This window comes from Macaca thibetana, chromosome 19 (genome assembly GCF_024542745.1).
Source record: "Macaca thibetana thibetana isolate TM-01 chromosome 19, ASM2454274v1, whole genome shotgun sequence".
NCBI classification, from domain to species: Eukaryota; Metazoa; Chordata; class Mammalia; order Primates; family Cercopithecidae; genus Macaca; species Macaca thibetana.
The window spans coordinates 18,283,684-18,304,163 of record NC_065596.1 but is presented as its reverse complement, the minus strand read 5'-3'; the positions used below and the strand labels follow the sequence as shown (position 1 = coordinate 18,304,163).

Here is a 20,480-nt window from a genome sequence, read left to right as displayed (position 1 = left end):
CTAATTTTTTGTATTTTTAGTAGAGACGGGGTTTCACCGTGGTCTCGATGTTTTTTTTTTTTTTTTGAGATAGAGTCTTGTTCTTGTCACCCAGGCTGGGGTGCAATGGCGTGATCTGGGCTCACAGCAACCTCCACCTCCTGGGTTCAAACAAGTCTCCTGCCTCAGCCTCCCAAGTACCTGGGATTACAGGCACCCGCCACCACGGCCGGCTAATTTTTTGTATGTTTAGCAGAGATGGGGTTTCACCGTGTTAGCGAGGCTGGTCTCAAACTCCTGACCTCATGTGATCCACCTGCCTTGGCTTCCCAAAGTGCTGGGAGTACAGGCATGAGCCACCACGCCCGGCCTCATCATCGGTTTTCTTTGCAATATTACATCTGGAAACGGTACCGTCATTGTCCCTCTGCAGGCCTCACAGGCAGCTAACAACATCACAAACAAATCAGCCAGAACCATCACTCATGGGTGGGGCCCCAAGGGCGCCAGTTCCCAGGGCCCAGTGCCCTCCAGGGTGAGGTCCCCAGGAGGCAAGGCTCCTAGCAGGTGAGATTCAGTGTGGCAAGGTCTCTGGGAGCAAGTCCCAGCAGGTAAAGTCCCCAACAGCCGAGGTCCCCAGTAGGCAAGGTCCCCAGGAGATGAGGTCCCCAGCAGGCCAGGCTTCTGCAGGGGACACTCCTGGAAGCCAGCATGTGAAATCCCAGGTAAATGACATGCCTGGCCACCGAAGACTCCAGCAGGTGACGTCCCAGGAAAGTGAGGACCTAGGTAGGTGAATCCCTAGGCAGGTGAAGCTGCAATATGTGACCGTCCCAGGCAGCTGAGTCCCCAGGCAGGTGAAGCTTCATGCAAGCGAGTCCTTAGGTAGATTTCCTGGGTAGAGTCCCCAGGAAAATGAGGTTCCCAGCAGCCCAGGCCCCACACCGGCCTCTCAGGTGAACCAAGTTGCTATGCTGCGCACCGTCTGGTACCTGGATTCCTCCTGCAGTTTCCAGCAGGCCTTGCAGAAATCCAGTGCCCAGCTGGAGAAGCGAGGCCGCAGCGTCTCCCGCCAGCGGAAGTAGCTCAGGTAGCGGGCGTGGTCCTTGTCCAGCTCCTGCAGGTATCGGGCCAGGTCCTTGGGGCTCTGGAAGTCGTCCACGTGGATGAAGGCGTCGGGCGGCAGGAACCTCTCGTAGTTGCTTCTGCTGGGCCCCAGCACCACGGGCACGGCCCAGGCCTCCAGGGCGTTCCTCCACAGCTTCTCGGTGATGTAGTCCGGGTGCAAGGAGTTCTCGAAGGCCAGGTAGAACTTGTACCGGGACAGCGTCTCCATCATGGTCCCCCTGGGCAGGGGCTTGTGGGATTTCCCGTACACATCCACCTTGAGATGGGCCTGCAGGCTCTGGTAGTAGCGCACCCTGGCCGAGTCCGGCTTCCAGTTGGACACCGTCCAGGCCACCAATTCGGTCTTGGCCGAGAGGTTGAGCGGTGGGTGGGCAGGCTGGCCGGACCACGGCTCCAGCCAGCCGTAGGGCGTGAAGATGTCGGAGTCGCTGCGGTAGGACATGGTGAGATTGAAGTATCCGTCCAGGGCTTGCAGGTGCCAGCAGTGGCTTGGAGACTCCATGCTGAACCAGATCCAGCGCTGCCCCTGCGGCCTGGTGTGGGGCGGGAGGTCGGCACTGGGATTGTACATGATATCCCGGTGGTGCACGATGACCGCGTCTGCCTGTGGGTACACCTTGCGGTCGGCAGTAATATGGCAGTCGGCCATGCCAGGCACCATCTCTGAACAGCGGGACAGAGCCACGGGGATGTGGAAAGGCCACGTCCACAGCAGGATCAGGAGGGTGGGGTGGGTGGGAGTGGTGTCCTGTCGGGAGGACCCACTGGGAGCCCGGGTGACAGGTTCCACGGCCATGAACCCTGGCCTAGGGAACCCAGTGGCATCGTCTCGGGACACACGCAGGTAGGAGAAGAAACACACAGCCACCAGCAACTGAAACAGCAGCCCGGCCAGACAGCGGCGCCACGGCCATTGTGGCTTGGCTGGGCCCAGGGGATCCATGGGTCAGAGTAGCTGGGAAGAGAGGAGAGAGGAGTGAGGGTCATTGATGACAATCACCTGCTTACCAAAGCTCCCGGCCATGAGTCCTGAGAGGAGCTGCTATTTTTCCTGTTTCACAGATGAGAAAACCAAGACCAAGTGACTCACAGCAAAAATCAGCACAGCTGGTGTTTGAACAAAGGGAGCTTGGCCCAGAGTCCACCTCCTCCCACGCATTAGACAACAGGCCCTCTCTGTATGAGCAAGGGTCCCTGGGGAAGGCGGGAGAGGCCCCAAGGGCCCTCAGGTCCCATCTTGATCCTATCCTTTCCTGGTGTGTCCCCAGACTCTTCCCCAATCTGGAGAAGACACGGCCGATCATAAATGCCCCCAGGTGCCCCGGAGTCGAGGCTTGAACCCATGACTCTACTGGGGCAGGGCACAATGGGATTGGGTTTTGGAGGTAATATAAGAGCTCACCAGGTAGAGTAGACCTGTGGGAAAGGGTGCTTCTGGCAGAGGAAACCACCATTGCCAAGGCCTACTGGGGAGAGACCCCTGAGCAGTTTGCAGAGAAGCAAAGGAAGTACTCATGGCTGCCAGTTTCAAGTTCATATGAGGTTGGTGCAAAAGTAATTGCTGTTTTTACCATTGAAAGTAATGGCAGCCAGGCGCAGTGGCTCGTGCCTGTAATCGTAGCACTTTGGGAGGCTGAGGCGGGCAGATCATGAGGTCACGAGTTCAAGACCTGCCTGGCCAACATGATGAAACCCTATCTCTACTAAAAATACAAAAATCAGCCAGGTGCAGCGGTGCGCACCTGTATTCCCAGCTACTGGGGAGGCTGAGGCAGGAGAATCATTTGAACCTGGGAGATGGAGGTTGCAGGGAGCCAAGTTCGCACCACCACACTCCAGCCTGGGAGTCAGAACGAGACTCTGTCTCAGAAAAAAAAAAAAAAAAAAAAAAAAAATATTCACTTGGGTTACATTCAACAAGCACTCAGGACCGGGTGCGTTGGCTCACGCCTGTATTCCCAGCACTTTGGAAGGCAGAGGAGGGTGGATAACTTGAGGTCAAGAGTTCAAGACCAAGGCCAGGCGCGGTGGCTCATTCCTGTAATCCCGGCACTTTGGGAGGCAGAGGCGGGCGGATCACGAGGTCAGGAGATCAAGACCATCCTGGCCAACATGGTGAAACCCTGTCTCTACTAAAGATACAAAAATTAGCTGGGCATGGTGGCGCGTGCCTGTAATCCCAGCTAATCGGGAAACTGAGGCAGGAGAATCGCTTGAACCGGGACCCGGGAGGCAGAGGGTGCCGTGAGCCGAGATCACACCACTGCACTCCAGCCTGAGCTACAGAGCGAGACTCCATCTCAACAAAAAAAAGAAAGAAAAAAAAGAGTTCGAGACCAGTCTGGCCAACTTGGAGAAACCACATGTGTACTAAAAATACAAAAATTAGCTGGCCACGGTGGCACATGTCTGTAGTCCTAGCTATTCGGGAGGCAGAGACGTGAGCCTCACTTGAACCCGGGAAGCAGAGGGTGCAGTGAGCCAAGATTACACTGCTGCACTCCAACCTGGGTGACAGAGCAAGACCCTGTCTCAAAAAGAAAAAAAAAAAAGAGAATAGAAATATTCACTCGGAGTTTCTTTCAAAAAGCACTCAAAGGCTACCCCTCTGGTAGGCTGAGGCTGGGGGAGAGGCGGGCACAGATGGGAGGGAGAATAGGCAGGCATGGGGACTCAGGGGCTGACCAGGAGGGCAATGTGGCCACCCCTAGACATGGGGACTCCCCAGGAGAGAAGCAGGCTTTGGTGCAACATGCTGAGCCTGGCCCTTCCTGGAGATACCCAGCAGGGGCTGGCCCCAGGGGGCTGGAGGGAGCCAGGGGGAGAGCCCCCGGAGTGTGGGCACTGGGTCTGGGAAGCCCGAGAAAGAGAAACCTTCAGGCCGGGCATGGTGGCTCACGCCTGTAATCCCAGCACTTTGGGAGGTTGAGGCGGGCGGACCGCTTGAAGTCAGGAGTTTGAGACCAGCCTGACCAACATAGTGAAACCCCGTCTCTACTAAAAATACAAAAATTAGCCGGGTGTGGTGGTGTGTGTGCCTGTATTCTCAGCTACCTGGGAGGCTGGGCCGTGAGAATCGCTCGAACTCGGGAGGCGGAGGTAGTGAGCCGCCTGGATCGTGCCACTGCACTCCAGCAGCCTGGGCAGCAGAGCAAGACACTGTCTCAAAAAACAAACAAACAAACAAAAACGGGGGGGGGACCTTCAGACGGTGCTGTGGAGGAGGTGGCGGGAAACCGGGGCCACCTTTTTTCATGGATGGGGTGAGACTCAGAGGTTGGGAGGGACCCTTGGACAATGACAAGGACCTGCGGCCACTCTCTCGACACTGCAGCGTCTGACACCTTCTGGGAGATGCTAGAGGGACTCGGGGATCTGGAGACGGGCCTTTCTTCTAAAAGGAGGATGCACTGGCTCCTGTCTGGATGCCCGTGACACTGCAGAGCCAGAGGTACAAGGGGACTGTGTCTGTGAACCTCAATGGAGCCCGGCCACTGAACCTCAGCTTTGATGTTCTCAAGGTCTGGCCAATCTCACTCCATTCCTAGGTCCTTCCCGCCCCCATAGGGTGTCATAGAGTCCTCCAGATCCCAGATCCTGACTTCGGGAACAGAAATCCAAGACCCCAGCCCTGCCCCCTCTCTGTTCCTTGCAGCCCTAGAGCTGTCCATTCTACAGATGAGGAAACTAAGGCTCAGAGAGACACCTATGTGTCCTGTTGAGTACACACAACTAGAGCCATTTTGATCCAGACCCCAAAGTTTCCCCGCCTTAATGTCACCCCAAACTCCTCTAGGACTTTGCAGATGGAGCTCACATCTCCAGATTAACCTTGTCCCACAAAACCTTCTGTGATGATGGGCCGGGCTTGGTGACTCACACCTGTAATCCCAGTACTTTGGGAGGCTGAGGTGGACGGATCACCTGAGGTCAGGAGTTCAAAACCAGCCTGGCCAACATGTCTCTACTAAAAATACAAAAATTAGCCGGCGTGGTGGCGGGAGCCTGTAATACCAGCTATTCGGGAGGCTGAGAGGAGAATTGCTTAAACTCAGGAGGCAGAGGTTGCAGTGAGCCGAGATTGTACCATTACACTCCAGTCTGAGTGACGAGAGTGAAACTCCATCTCAACAACAAAAAAAGCAACTTTCTGTGATGACAGAAATGTTCTCTGTGTGTAGCATCAAAATTGGCGGCCAGGCCAGGCGCGGTGGCTCAAGCCTGTAATCCCAGCACTTTGGAAGGCCGAGACGGGCGGATCACAAGGTCAGGAGATCGAGACCATCCTGGCTAACACGGTGAAACCCCGTCTCTACTAAAAATACAAGAAAATTAGCCGGGCGAGGTGGCGGGCGCCTGTAGTCCCAGCTACTCGGGAGGCTGAGGCAGGAGAATGGCGTGAACCCGGGGGAGCGGAGCTTGCAGTGAGCCGAGATCGCGCCACTGCACTCCAGCCTGGGGCACAGAGCAAGACTCCGCGTCAAAAAAAAAAAAAAAAAAAAAAAAAAAAAATTGGCGGCCAATGAGCCCTTCAAAAGTGACCATGGTGTTGGAGAAACAGAATGGTTAATGCTAATTTTTTTTGTTTTTTGTTTTTTTCCATACGGAGCCTTGCTCTGTCGCCCAGACTGGAGTGCAGTGGCGTGATCTTGGCTGACTGCAACTTCTGCCTCCTGCGATCAAGTGATTCTCGTGCCTCAGCCTGTCGAGTAGCTGGGACTACAGGTGTGCACCATCACGCCCGGCTAGTTTTTGTATTTTTAGTAGAGACGGAGTTTCACTATGTTGGCCAGGCTGGTCTTGAACTCCTGACCTCAGGTGATCCACCTGCCTCGCCTCAGCCTCCCAAAGTGCTGGGATTATAGGTGTGAGCCGCTGTGCCCGGTCTGGTTACTGTTAATTTTCTTTTCTTTTTTTCTTTTTTTTTTTTTTTTTTTATTTTGAGACGGAGTCTCGTTCTGTCCCCCTGGCTGGAGTGCAGTGGCGCGATCTTGGCTCACTGCAAGCTCCACCTCCTGGGTTCATGCCACTCTCCTGCCTCAGCCTCCCAAGTAGCTGGGACTACAGGCGCCAGCCACCGCGCCTGGCTAAGTTTTTGTATTTTTAGTAGAGACAGGGTTTCACCGTGGTCTCAATCTCCTGACCTTGTGATCCGCCCACCTCGGCCTCCCAAAGTGCTGGGATTACAGGCGTGAGCCACCTCGCCCGGCCAATTTTCTTTTCTTTTTTTTTTTGAGACAGAGTTTTACTCTTGTTGCCCAGGCTGGAGCGCAATGGCGTGATCTTGGCTCAGCACAACCTCTGCCTCCTGGGTTCATGCAATTCTCCTGTCTCAGCCTCCTGAGTAGCTGGGATTACAGGCACCCGCCACCACACCAGGCTAATTTTTGTATTTTTAATAGAGATGGGGGTTTCACCATGTTATCCAGCCTGGTCTTGAACTCCTGACCTCAGGTGATCTGCCTGCCTCGGCCTTCCAAAGTGCTGGGATTACAGGCGGGAGCCACCACGCCCAGCCCAATGCTAACTTAAACTTAAAAACAGATACTGCGAGACCATCCTGGCTAACATGGTGAAACCCTGTCTCTACTAAAAATATAAAAAATTAGCCAGGCGTTGCGGCGGGCGCCTGTAGTCCCAGCTACTCGGGAGGTTGAGGCAGGAGAATGGCGTGAACCCTGGAGATGGAGTTTGCAGTGAGTGGAGATCACGCCACTGCACTCCAGCCTGGGCAACAGATGAAGACTCCATCTCATAACAGAAACAAAAACAAACAAACAAACAAACAAAAAACAGATACTGCAATGGGCCATGATTGCACCACTGCACTCCAGCCTGGACAGCAGAGTTCAAAAACAAGAAAACAAAACAAAACAGGCCGGGCGCAGTGGCTCACGCCTGTAATCCCAGCACTTTGGGAGGCCGAGGCAGGCAGACTACCTGGTGTCAGGAGTTCGAGACCAGCCTGCCCAACATGGTGAAGCCCCGTCTCTACTAAAAATACAAAAAAATTAGCCTGGCGTGGTGGCGGGCATCTGTAATGCCAGCTACTTGGGAGGCTGAGGCAGGAGAATCACTTGAATCTGGGAGGTGGAGGTTGCAATGAGCCGAGATAGCACCACTGGACTCCTGCCTGGGTGACAAGAGTGAAACTCCCTCTCAAAAATAAATAAATAAAATAAAATAAAAATAAAAAAACTTTTAAATATTGTTTACACAATAAACAATAAAATAAAATAAAAAGCAAAACAAAAACTTTTAAATATTGTTTACACCTTCAAATGATACTACAATAATTTGGACCTACTGGGTTAAATAAAGAATATTATTAGGCCGGGCGCGGTGGCTCAAGCCTGTAATCCCAGCACTTTGGGAGGCCGAGACGGGCGGATCATGAGGTCAGGAGATCGAGACCATCCTGGCTAACACGGTGAAACCCCGTCTCTACTAAAATAAAATAGCAAAAAACTAGCCGGGCGAGGTGGCAGGCGCCTGTAGTCCCAGCTACTCGGGAGGCTGAGGCAGGAGAATGGCGTGAACCCGGGAGGCGGAGCTTGCAGTGAGCGGAGATCGAGCCACCGGGCGACAGAGCGAGACTCCGTCTCAAAAAAAAAAAAAAGAAAAAAAAGAAAAAGACTCAAGAGACAGCCCTCCAGGGACAGTCAGAGCCAGGACTGGGAGGGAGGTTGAATTTTAACCAACTATTCCTTTGTGCTGTTGGCCTCTTGGGCTGCCAGGGAAAGGTTAATGTTTATAGATACATTTAGTATTAACATAGTATCATGTGGGCCTTGGGTTTAGGGCGACCCCTTCCTAGGAGACAATGAAGCCTTCGCCAGTGACCTTCAGGAGGGGAAACGGGGAACAGAAGTCCAGGAGAGAAATCTCCCCCAAAGAACTTTCCCTAGAAAATGATTGACCCATGCCACAAAGATCAGGATGCAAAAAAACAAAGCCAGAAAGCCAACTGCATCCTAAGTCCTCTCTTCCCACCGGGAGTGGCAGAGGCAGAGAAAATCCAGGGCCGGGAAGGATGAAGGGGTGTAGGCTGCTGATGGTGTCGGGGGGCACAGGATTCTACTGCAGAGTTCTGCAAGAGAGACAGACAGACTCCCGCTTCCTCCTGGGGTTTGGCAAATCAGCCAGACCTCCCATATCCTCAGCCCACCTCGGTGCATCCAGAAAGATCCCTGCCTGCGACTAGGGGCTGCTGGCCAAATGCCAGGCCACTGCACGACCTGCAGACCCTCCCCCAGGGATCTTGTGCCAGTCCACCTGCACTCTGAATTACAGCAGATTAGGATTGAGGCCGAGGGGAGGAGGCTCGGAGCCAGGAGGCCTTTCCCTGGGAGGTTTCCCATGCGATCCAGGTTGAGGGTGAAAGTGGGACCAGAGGCCTTACCTCAGGGGCCAGTGTGCAGGAGGGGGCCCTAGAGCTGAGAGGCCGCAGAACGAGTATCAGCTGGATTCTCAGGACGTGGAAGAGGCTACACCAGGGAGTAGAAGGAAGGAGGAAGTGTACCTGGAGCTGAAGCCAGGCCCTTTCCAACCACCACACCTGCCATCAGGTGACCAAGGGTATCCTGTCCTGGAGCCGTGACATCCTTTGAAAACAAATTGTGGGACTCCCATAATCCCCGCTGCAGAACCGGATAGGGTGAAGGGATTTGGAGACCCAGGTCATGACCTTGGCCCCACCTGTGGCTTCAATACGATGTGGCTTTGAGTACAAAGTGTAAAGGCTGACCTGAACCACTGGTTCCCAAAGCGGGTTCCACAGGGACACCAGGGGTTCCTTGGGAGGTGGCAATGAGGAAGTGAGCAGAATTTCCACCTTCCCACTTTCCTTCCCACCAGATCCCACCTCCCACTCAGTTGATCCATCAACAAATGTTTCCTAAGCACTAAGTGCCAGGCCAAGGGATCCTGCAGGAAGCTGGTGGGCAAGTCAGGCAACTCGTGAACCTTGGATGGGAATTTTCTTCAATTAAAATTGCAGCCTTCTGAATTAAAAAGGGAAGGAAGGGCATTCCGGTTACAGGGAACAACCTTCGCGAAGGCCCTGAGGCAGCAGAAATGCAAGCATGTTTAGGAACTGCGGGAGGAGTCTCAGCAGGTCGGGTGTTCACCACAGGAGAGGAGGCGGAGCTGTCGCAGACTGGGCCACGGTCAGCCATGGGGTGTTCAGTGCTACGGGAGGCTTCAAGCAGAGGAGTTACCATGTGGACACATGTTTTGAGATGCTCTCTGCTGACACGCTGGGCACAGGTCTCACATTGGTGGCAGAAGCTTCCTCTGGCGGTCTCACCAAGCCCCTCTGTGTGCCTCAAAGCCGATTCCTTTCCCCGCCCACTCCTGCAGGGCAGTGCAAGCAGAAGTCCGGGGAGCTATGCAAACTTCCTGGAACGGAGAGAAATGATCTGGAATACCGGTTTTGAGAGAGAGTGACCTTAAACTCTGTCACTCCCAAACTGGGTGCAGAGGTAACCGAGCTCAACTCGAAGTCCAACCTCCAGGTATCACGACTTCCCTGTTCTAGAAATCATTTCTGGGAGGCCACGTCACGCTGCCTGGAGTTCCACCATCTCAATGCCCAGCCATGCCCGGACCAGTGAGGTTCTGGGAGGTAGGGCTGGGCCAGGGGGTTGGGGTCTCCCTGGGCTCCAGAGGCGGTGACCTAATCCCACTCATGTCTCATTCCTTGACTGATGAGGTTGACTGTAACTTATTAAAAAAATGACTTCTGGGGGCCAGGCGCAGTGGCTCACGCCTGTAATCCCAGCACTTTGGGAGGCCGAGGCGGGTGGATCATGAGGTCAGGAGATCGAGACCAACCTGGCTAACGTGGTGAAACTCCATCGCTACTAAAAATACAAAAAATCAGCCGGGCGTGGTGTTGGGCACCTGTAGTCCCAGCTACTTGGGAGGCTGAGGCAGGAGAATGGCGTGAACCCAGGAGGCGAAGCTTGCAGTGAGCCGAGATCTGGCCACTGCACTCCAGCCTGGGCGACAGAGCGAGACTCTGTCTCAAAAAACAAAAACAAAAACAAAAAAAACTCCTGGCCGGGCACAGTGGCTCACGCCTATAATCCCAGCACTTTGGGAGGCCGAGGCAGGTGGATCATTTGAGGTCATGAGTTTGAGACCAGCCTGGACAATATGGTGAAACCCTATCTCTACTAAAAGTATAAAAATTAGCCGGGCCGGCCGGGTGCAGTGGCTCAAGCCTGTAATCCCAGCAATTTGGGAGGCCGAGACGGGCGGATCACGAGGTCAGGAGATCGAGACCATCCTGGCTAACACGGTGAAACCCCGTCTCTACTAAAAGAAATACCAAAAAAAAAAAAAAAACTAGCTGGGCGTGGTGGCGGGCGCCTGTAGTCCCAGCTACTCGGGAGGCTGAGGCAGGAGAATGGCGTAAACCTGGGAGGCGGAGCTTGCAGTGAGCTGAGATCTGGCCACTGCACTCCAGCCTGGGCGACAGAGCGAGACTCCATCTCAAAAAAAAAAAAAAATTAGCCAGGCCGTAGTGGTGCATGCATGTAATCTCAGCTACTTTGGAGGCTGAGGCAGGAGAATCGCTTGAGCCTGGGAGGCAGAGGTTGTGGTGAGCTGAGATCATACCACTGCACTCCAGTCTGGGCAAGAAGACTGAGGCCCTAGCTCAAAAAAAAAAAAAAAAAAAAAAAAAAAAGACTTCTGAGGCCATGCACAGTGACTCACACCTGTCATCCCAACAGTTTGGGAGGGAGAGGCAGGAAGATTGCTTGAACCCAGGAGTCTGAGACCAGCCTAGGCAAAACAGAGGTGCCCCTAACTCTCTCTCCTTTTTTTTTTTTTTTTTGAGACGGAGTCTCGCTGTGTCACCCAGGCTGGAGTGCAGTGGCACGATCTCGGCTCACTGCAAGCTCCGTGTCCTGGGTTCATGCCATTCTCCTGCCTCAGCCTCCCGAGTAGCTGGGACTACAGGCGCCCGCCACCACGCCCGGCTAATTTTGTTTTGTATTTTTTAGTAGAGACGGGGTTTCACAGTGTTAGCCAGGATGGCCTCGATCTCCTGACCTCGTGATCTGTCCGCCCCGGCCTCCCAAAGTGCTGGGATTACAGGCATGAGCCACTGCGGCCGGCCAATTTTTGTATTTTTAGTAGAGACGGGGTTTCACTGTGTTTGCCAGGATGGTCTCAGTCTCCTGACCTTGTGATCTGCCCGTCTTGGCCCCTTTTTCTTTTTTTTTTTTAGATGGAATCTCACTCTGTCACTCAGGCTGGAGTGCAGTGGCACAGTCTCAGTCTCAGTTTACTGCAACCTATGCCTCCTGGGCTCAAGCGATTCTCATGCTGCAGCCTCCAGAGTAGCTGGGATTATAGACACGTGACACGGCACCAGGTAATTTTTGTACTTTTTTTAGTAGAGCTGGGTTTTTGCCATGTTAGCCAGGCTGGTCTTGAACTCTTGACTTCAGGTGATCTGCCCGCATCAGCCTCCCAGAGTACTGGGATTACAGGCACGAGCCACCGCGCCCAGCTGGGTTCTTTCTTTTTTTTTTGAGATGAGTCTCGCTCTGTCGCCCAGGCTGGAGGGCAGTGGCACGATCTCAGCTCAATGCAAGCTCCACCTCCCAGATTCACGCCATTCTCCTGCCTCAGCCTCCCGAGTAGCTGGAACTACAGGCGCTGCCACCACACCTGGCTAATTTTTTGTATTTTTAGTAGAGACGGGGTTTCACTGTGTTAGCCAGGATGGTCTCGATCTCCTGACTTCATGACCCACCCGCCTCGGCTTCCCAAAGTGCTGGGATTACAGGCATGAGCCACTGCACCTGGCTGGCCTATTATTTTTTAGATAGAGACGTGGTCTTGCTATGTTGTCCAGGCTAGTCTTTAACTCTTGGCCTCAGTGAATCCTCCTACCTTGGCCTCCCAGAGTGCTGGGATTACAGGCATGAGCCACTGCACCTGTCCACCCTTGGCATTTACTAGAGAACAGCAATTTCCTTCAACCCCAGAGTATTTGGAATGTTCCAGAAGTCCTCATTTACAGTCGATTCCACCTGCACCCCCTAAATGGTGGTACTGGGCTTGAACTTGGACCTGTCTGAACTCTGAGCTCTTAACCCCTAGGGTGAGAACCTGGGGTGAGCTCTTAACCCCTGGGGCCTGTCTCACATGTCCGTGTGAAGAGACCACCAAACAGGCTTTGTGTGAGCAACTTGGCTGTTTATTTCACCTGGGTGCAGGCGGCCTGAGTCCAAAAACCGAGTCAGCAAAGGGTGGTGGATTATCATTGGTTGTTACAGGTTTGGGGATAGGCGGTGGAGTTAAGAGCAATGTTTTGGGGGCAGGGGGTGGATCTCACAAAGTGCATTCGCAAGGGTGCAGAGATTTACAAAGAACCTTCTTAAGGGTGGGGGAGATGACAAAGTACATGGATCAGTTAGGGTGGGGCAGGAATAAATCACAATGGTGGAATGTCATCAGTTAAGGCTATTTTCACTTCTTTTGTGGATCTTCAGTGGCTTCAGGCCATCTGGATGGATACATGCAGGTCCCTGGGGATATGATGGGTTAGCTTGGACTCAGAGGCCTGACATTCCTGTCTTCTGATATTAATAAGAAAAATGAAACAAAATAGTGGTAAAATGTTGGGGTGGTGAAAATTTTTGGGGGTGTGATGGAGAGATAATGGGCGATGTTTCTCAGGGCTGCTTCAAGCGGGACTAGGGATGACGTGGGAACCTACAGTGGGAGAGAGTCAACTGAAGAAAGATTTTGGGGTAACGGGTGATATTGTGGGGTTGTTAGAAGGAGCATTTGTCGTATAGAATGATTGGTGATGGCCTGGATGCGGTTTTGTATGAATTGAGAAACTGAATGAAAGATACAAGGTCCAAATAAAAGAAGGAGAAAAATAGGTATTAAAGGACTAAGAATTGGGAGTACCCAGGACATCCAATTAGAGAGTGCCCAAGGGGGTTCAACGTTATTGTTTGCTTGGTTGGCGAGTTTTTGGGCTTTATCTTTGAGTGTTTTTATGTTGTCATATACCAGGCCAGATTGTTGTAGGTAAAAACAACACTCTTCATTTAAAAATATACAGAGTCCTCTTTTTTTCTTTTTTTTTTTTTTTTTTTTTTTTTTTTTTGAGACGGAGTCTCGCTCTGTAGCCCAGGCTGGAGTGCAGTGGCCGGATTCAGCTCACTGCAAGCTCCGCCTCCCGGGTTCACGCCATTCTCCGGCCTCAGCCTCCCGAGTAGCTGGGACTACAGGCGCTGCCACCTCGCCCGGCTATTTTTTGTATTTCTTAGTAGAGACGGGGTTTCACCGTGTTAGCCAGGATGGTCTCGATCTCCTGACCTCGTGATCCGCCCATCTCGGCCTCCCAAAGTGCTGGGATTACAGGCTTGAGCCACCGCGCCCCGGCCGAGTCCTCTTTTTTTCAGCAGTAAGTCGAGGCCTCAGCGATTTTGGAGGAAAGAGAAATGCAAAGTCAGCAATTGTTTGTTAAAGAAGGATTAGAAATGGCTAGGAGAGAGTGAGTTTGATAGGGTGGTGGAGATAGCTGGGGAGAGGTAGAGGGTGGCACAAGAACAGGAACGAGAATAAGAGTATGTATAAAAGTAACGAATAGGACTTCATCAGGGTGAAAGTATTGGCGTGTACTTTGTCACTGAAGATCTTCTATCCACTTAAAGAGAGACTTAAGGGTGGAAGTCTGAGGTAAAATCAGGTGCCACTGAATACCAAGAGCCTGAGAAACTGCTTCAGTGATTTGACTAATAAAGGCCGGTCCATTATCAGACTGTATAGAGGTGGGAAGGCCAAACCGAGGAATTATGTCTGACAGAAGGGAAGAAATGACTGCGGTGACCTTCTCAGACCCTGTGGGAAAGGCCTCTACCCATCCAGTGAAAGTGTCTACCCAGACCAAGAGGTATTTTAGTTTCCTGACATGAGGCTTGTGAGTAAAGTCAATTTGCCAGTCCTGGGCGGGGGCAAATCCCCGAGCTTGATGTGTAGGGAAGGGAGGGAGCCTGAACAATCCCTGAGGAGTAGTACAATAGCAGATGGAACACTGAGAAGTGATTTCCTTGAGGATAGATTTCCCTGATGCAAAGGAAATGAGAGGTTCTAAGAGGTGTGCTAGTGGCTTGTAACCTACATGGAAGAGGTTATGAAATGATGACAGAATAGAATGGGCCTGTGAGGCTGGAAGGAGATATTTTCCTTGGTCCAAGAACCATTTGCCTTGTGTGGGAAGAGATTGATAGGTGGAAGTTTCAGTGGGGGAGTAGGTGGGAGTGACCAGATGAGAAGGAGAAAAACTGGCTGTGAGGGACAGAAGTTGGAACATGAGGGATAGGAGTTGGAACGCTACACTGCTTTTTTACCTACCTTATCAGCATAAGCATTGTCCTGAGCGATGGGATCTGATGCCTTTTCATGGCCTTTGCAGTGAGTGACTCCAGCTTTCTTTGGAAGTAAAGCGGCCTTGAGAAGAGTTTTTATTAAAGAGGCATTAATGATGGAGGACCCTTGTGTAGTGAGGAAACCTCTTTCAGCCCATATAACAGCATGGTGGTGTAGGATATGAAAGGCATATTTAGAGTCAGTATAAATACTGAGGCGTAGTCCCTTTGCAAGAGTGAGGGCTCGAGTTAAGGCAATGAGTTCAGCTTGCTGAGAGGTAGTGGAGCGGGGTAGAGCGGTAGCCTCAATGATAGATGTGGAAGATACTATAGCATAGCCTGCCTTTGCTGGTGAGTGGCGATTAGGCCTGGTGGAACTGCCATCGATAAACCAAGTGTGATCAGGGTGAGGAACAGGAAAAAAGGAAATATGGGGAAATGGGGTGAATATCAGGTGGATCTGAGAGATACAGTCATGGGGGTCAGGTGTGGTGTCTGGAATAATGTGGGAGGCCGGATTGAAGTCCGGGCCAGGAACAATGGTAATTGTGGGAGCCTCAACAAAGAGTGAGTACAGCTGAAGGAGCCGGGGAGCAGAAAGTATATATATGTGTCAGGTGTGAGGAAGAAAATAGATTTTGGAAGTTATGAGAACTGTAGAGAGTGAGTTGAGCATAGTTTGTGATTTTGAGGGCCTCTAAACGTATGAGAGTGGCAGCAGCAGACACGAGGGCTAGGCTAAAACAGTAAGGTCAAGTTGTTTGGACAGAAGGTTACAGGGCATGGTCCTGGCTTTTGTGTAAGATCTCCGACCGCACAGCCCTGCACTTTGGCTTGGAGTGAGAGAGCCAGCGTGGGGGCAGCTTCTAGGGCTGTTTTTAAGGAACAGAAAGAGGAGTGGCGAAAGGATGTAGGATCTATAGAGTCAGCTAGGTTTGGTTTTGTGAGTTTACATAATGGTTTAGTCAGGACGGTAAAACTAGGTATCCAAAGGCGGAGTACCTAACCGCGCCTAGGAAGGAAAGTTGTTGTTGTTTTGTAGAAGGGGTTGGGGTTTGGGAGATTAGCCCTACACCATCAGCAGGGAAAGCACCTGTGTTTTTGAGAGGTGACAATGTGCTAGCAGCCCTCACTCCCCCTGCTTCCTCAGCCTGGGCGTCCACTCTGGCAGCGCTTGAGGAGCTCGTCAGCCCGCCACTGCACTGTGGGAGCCCCTCTCTATGCTGTCTGAGGCCGGAGCCGGCTCCCTCTGCTTGCGGGGGAAGTGTGGAGGGAGACGCGCAGATCGGAACCAGGGCTGCCCGCTGGGCTCACAGGCCAGTGGGAGTTACGTCGGGCCGTGCGCGGGCTCCGCGGGTCCGCACTCAGAGCAGCCAGTGGACCTAGGGCAGTGAGGGGCTTAGCACCTGGGCCAGCAGCTGCAGAGGTTGCGCCAGGTCCCCCAGCACTGCCGGCCCACATGCACTAAGCTGGAATTCTCAAGGGGCCTCTGCCTCCTCCCCCTGGGGCAGGGCTTGGGACCTGCAGCCCGCCATGTCCCAGCCCCATCCTCCGCAGTGGACTCCCGCGCCGGCCTGAGCCTCCCCCACAGGCGCCGCCCCCTGCTCGGTGGCCCCCGGTCCCATGGACCGCCCAAGGGCTAAGGAGTGCAAGCAGGGCTCGGGACTGGTGGGCAGCGCTGTCTGCAGACCCGGTGCGGGTTCCACTAGGTGAAGTCAGCTGGGCTCCTGGGTCTAGTGGGGACTTGGAGAACATTTATGTCTAGCTAAGGGATTGTAAATACACCAATCAGCACTCTGTGTCTAGCTCAGGGTTTGTAAATACACCAATCAGTACAGTAGTCTGTATCTAGCTAACCTCCTGGGGACTTGGAGAACTTTTATGTCTAGCTAAGGGATCATAAATGCACCAATCAGCACTCTGTGTCTAGCGCAGGGTTTGTGAATACACCAATCAGTACTCTGTAACCTACTGGGGACTTGGAGAACTTTTCTGTCTAGCACTGTCTAGCTAAAGGATTGTAAATGCACCAATCAGCACTCTGTGTCTAGCTCAGGGTTTGTAAATACACCAATCAGTACCCTGTGTCTAGCTAAAGGTTTGTAAATACACCAATAGGTACTCTGTGTCTAGCTAACCTAGTGGGGACTCGGAGAACTTTTCTGTTTAGCACTCTGTGTCTAGCTCAGGGATTGTAAATGCACCAATCTGCACCCTGTCAAAACGGACCAATCAGTTATCTGTAAAGTGGACCAATAAGCTCTCTGTAAAATGGACCAATCAGCTATCTGTAAAATGGACCAATCAGCAGGATGTGGGTGGGGCAAGATAAGGGAATAAAAGCGGGCTGCCGGAGCCAGTCAGCGGCAATCCGCTGGATCTGCTCTTGTAGTGTGGAAGGTTTGTTCTCTTCCTTTTTACAGTGAATTTTGCTGGTGCTCAGTCTTTGGGTCCCCACTGCCTTTAAAAAAGCTGTAACACTCACCATGAAGGTCTGCAGCTTCACTCCTGAAACCAGTGAGACTATGAACCCACTGGGAATGAACGAACAACTTTAGATGCACTGAGTTTAAGAGCTGTAACACTCACTGAGAAAATTTGCAGCTTCTAATCCTGAAGCCAGTGAGACCACGAACCCACCAGAAGGAATAAGCTCCAGATACATCTGAAGGAACAAACTCAGGACACTATGTTTAAGAACTGTAACACTCGCTGGGAGGGTCCGTGTCTTCATTCTTAAAGTCGGCAAGACTAAAGAACCCACCAGTTCTGGACACATTTGCATGAAGCATTATGAAATCCAGAACAGAATACTGGGTTGTGGAGAGATTGCAGAGGGAAGCATTGAGGATAGAATATATGGATTTGGCACCACGGGGTGGACAATTTGGTCGATAAGGCACAGATGCTGAACTAACCTGCAAGACCTGTCTGGTTTTAGAACAGGTAAAACAGGAGAATTGTAAGGAGAGTTTATAGACTTTAAAAGGCCATGCTATAACAGGTGAGTGATAACAAGCTTTAATCCTTTTAAAGTGTGCTGTGGGGTGGGATATTGGTGTTGAGTGGGGTAAGTGTGATTAGGTTTTAATGGGATGGTAAGGGGTGCATGATCGGCGGCCAAGGAGGGAGTGGGGCATCCTGTACTTGCAGGTTAAGGTGGGGAGATACAAGGAGGTGGTGAAAGAGGCTTTGAACTGGGGCAAAAGCTGACAATGAGGTGTGGCTGTAGCCCAGATATACTCGCAGAAGCAGATAATTTAGTTAAAATGGCTCCACCTAATAAGGGAGGTGGGCAGGTGGGGATAACTAAAAAGGAGTGTAGAAAAGAATGTTGTCCAAGTTGGCATCAGAGTTGGGGAGTTTTAAGAGGTTTAGCAGCGTGGCTGTCAATACAATAGTTAAGGAATGGAGGCAAGGGAAACAGGCCCTTGAAAAGATGGTAATATGGAGCGGGTAGCTTCCATATTGATTTAGAAGGGGACAGACTTACTCCACTTTAAGAGTTACCCGGTGTCCATGATTGTCCAGGGGGCTTCCGAGGCAATCAGGAAGCGTGTTTTCAGCTGCTAAGTCAAGAAAATCTGGGAAGGAGTTGGCCAAGGAACATTGGGTTTGGGCTCCAGGGGCTTTAGGAGTGGCGGTGATGTGTCGGACGGTCCGACCTCCAGTGGGGGCCCGCACAGAGAGGGCATGGCTCAGGAGGAATTCGGGGCTGCGGGCATTCCTTAGCCCAGCGGCCAGCCTTTTGGCAGTTGAAGCAAAGCCCACAAGGATGTTTTGAAGGAGTCCCTGGGAGCTGTGGCTTGGATGTTTTGAAGGTTTTGTGTGCTGGAGACGTGGTGGTGGGTTGTCTTACAGTGAAGGCAAGTAGCTGTAACTCAGAAATGCCGTTGCGGTTTGGCTACCTCCTTTCTATTGTTGTACACCTTGAAGGCGAGGTTGATTAATTCCTGTTGTGGGGTTTGAGGGCCAGATTCTAACTTTTGAAGCTTTTTTTTTTCTTTTTTTTTTTCTTTTTTTTGTTTTTTGAGACAGTGTCTCGCTGTGTCGCCCAGGCTGGAGTGCAGTGGCCGGATCTCAGCCCACTGCAAGCTCCGCCTCCCGGGTTTACGCCATTCTCCTGCCTCAGCCTCCCGAGTAGCTGGGACTACAGGCGCCCGCCACCTCGCCTGGCTATATTTTTGTATCTTTTAGTAGAGATGGGGTTTCACCATGTTAGCCAGATGGTCTCGATCTCCTGACCTCGTGATCCGCCAGTCTCGGCCTCCTAAAGTGCTGGGATTACAGGCTTGAGCTACTGTGCCAGGCCCTGAAGCTTTTTTCTAATGTCAGGAGCTGACTGGGTGAGAAAATGCATATTAAGAATAAGGCGGCCTTCTGGCCCCTCTGGGTCTAGGGCGGTAAAGGGTTGCTCCTAAACAGGCCGTGAACTGGGCTGGGTTTTCGTCTTTACCTTGCGTAGTTTGTCTGTCATAATTAACAGCTTTGTCAGCTGCCTTTTAAAGCTCTTTAGGCAGAAACCACGAAATCTCACCTAGCTGTGCCTGGAGAATCTGCCTGATGGTTCCATTGGGGATCTTCCAGGGGAACTGCTCTAATGCCTTCCCAGAGGTCTGGCTCATGAAGCCGGCAGTTAACGGCGTGAGACTGGGCTAGAGAAAAAAACTCTCCCCTGTTCATCTGGGGAGAGGGTAGAAGTTAGGGTGACATTTAAGTCACTCCAGGTTAAATTGTAGGACGGTGTCAGACGTCGAAATTCCTGTATCTGTTTAGTGGGGTCTGATGAGAAAGAGCCTGAACGCTGGCTGACTTGGGAAAGGTCTGATAGAGGAAAAGGCACGTGTACCCTGACTGTGCCCTCGGCTCCAGCCACCTCTGTAAGAGGAAATTGTTGGGCAGGTGGAACGAAACCGTAAGCTGGACTGGGTGAGAGGAGGGGAGGTGATAGAAGGATTAGAGGGTTGGGGAGCCAGAGGCTGAGGAAGAATTGGGACCTAGCTTGGCCTGGCAAGGAGCAGCCTGGGGAGGAGGGGGGAGGTCAGATGGGTCTGTAGAAAAGGAGGATTCAAAGGACTCAGAGCTTGGGGTGGAGACTGAAGGAACAGACACGAGAGAAAGAAAGATTTGGGATGAGTCGCATTGGGGGCAGAGACTAGGGAGGGACCAATGTGTAAAAGAATCCCTGGACGTCAGGCACCTCAGACCATGTGCCTTTTTTTTTTTTTTTTTTTTTTTTGGAGACAGTCTTGCTCTGTCGCCCAGGCTGGAGTGCAGTGGCATGATCTTGGCTCACTGCAAGCTCCGCCTCCCGGGTTTACGTCATTCTCCTGCCTCAGCCTCCGGAGTAGCTGGGACTACAGGCACCCGCCACCTCGCCCGGCTAGTTTTTTGTATTTTTTAGTAGAGACGGGGTTTCACCGGGTTAGCCAGGATGGTCTCGATCTCCTGACCTCGTGATCCGCCTGTCTCGGCCTCCCAAAGTGCTGGGATTACAGTCTTGAGCCACCGCGCCTGGCCCATTTGCCCATTTGCCCATTTTTCTACAAAAATTATCTAGATCTTGTAGGATAGACAAATCGAAAGTGCCATTCTCTGGCCACTTGGAACTAGTGTCGAGTTTGTATTGGGGCCAAGTGGTATTGCAGAAGAAAATAAGACGCTTAGATTTTAGGTCAGGTTTTTTTTGTTTTTTTTTTTTTTTTTTTTTTTTTTTTTTTTGAGACACAGTCTGGCTTTGTCGCCCAGGCTGGAGTGCAGTGGCGCAATCTCGGCTCACTGCAAGCTCTGCCTCCTGGGTTCACACCATTCTCCTGCCTCAGCCTCCCGAGTAGCTGGGACTCCAGGCGCCCGCCACTGCAGCCGGCTGATTTTTTGTATTTTCAGTGAGATAGTTTTACCGTGTTAACCCAGGAGGGTCTCGATCTCCTGACCTCATGATCCGCTGCCTTGGCCTCCCAAAGTGCT

The 20,480-nt window shown here is 52.1% G+C and overlaps 2 protein-coding genes across 4 annotated transcripts in view; both read right to left on the bottom strand.

The window, feature by feature from the left end:
• Positions 1 to 20,480, bottom strand: part of MICOS13 (mitochondrial contact site and cristae organizing system subunit 13) — a 201,706-nt gene that overhangs the window by 152,649 nt on the left and 28,577 nt on the right. The window lies entirely within an intron of this gene.
• Positions 932 to 2,050, bottom strand: LOC126942688 (3-galactosyl-N-acetylglucosaminide 4-alpha-L-fucosyltransferase FUT3-like). Of its 2 annotated transcripts, XM_050770610.1 has the most exons (2): positions 1,914 to 2,050; positions 932 to 1,871 (listed from the first exon to the last, which is right to left on the bottom strand). In XM_050770610.1, the coding sequence occupies exons 1-2, from the start codon at positions 2,048 to 2,050 to the stop codon at positions 932 to 934; spliced, it is 1,077 nt and encodes a 358-aa protein (XP_050626567.1). The 2 variants fall into 2 exon arrangements, with proteins under 2 accessions (XP_050626567.1, XP_050626566.1); XM_050770609.1 differs by having other exon boundaries at positions 932 to 2,050.

Bases quoted from the DNA above. Each gene is read 5' to 3' on its own strand.
- LOC126942688 (XM_050770609.1), bottom strand. From the start codon at position 2,050: ATGGATCCCCTGGGCCCAGCCAAGCCACAATGGCCGTGGCGCCGCTGT.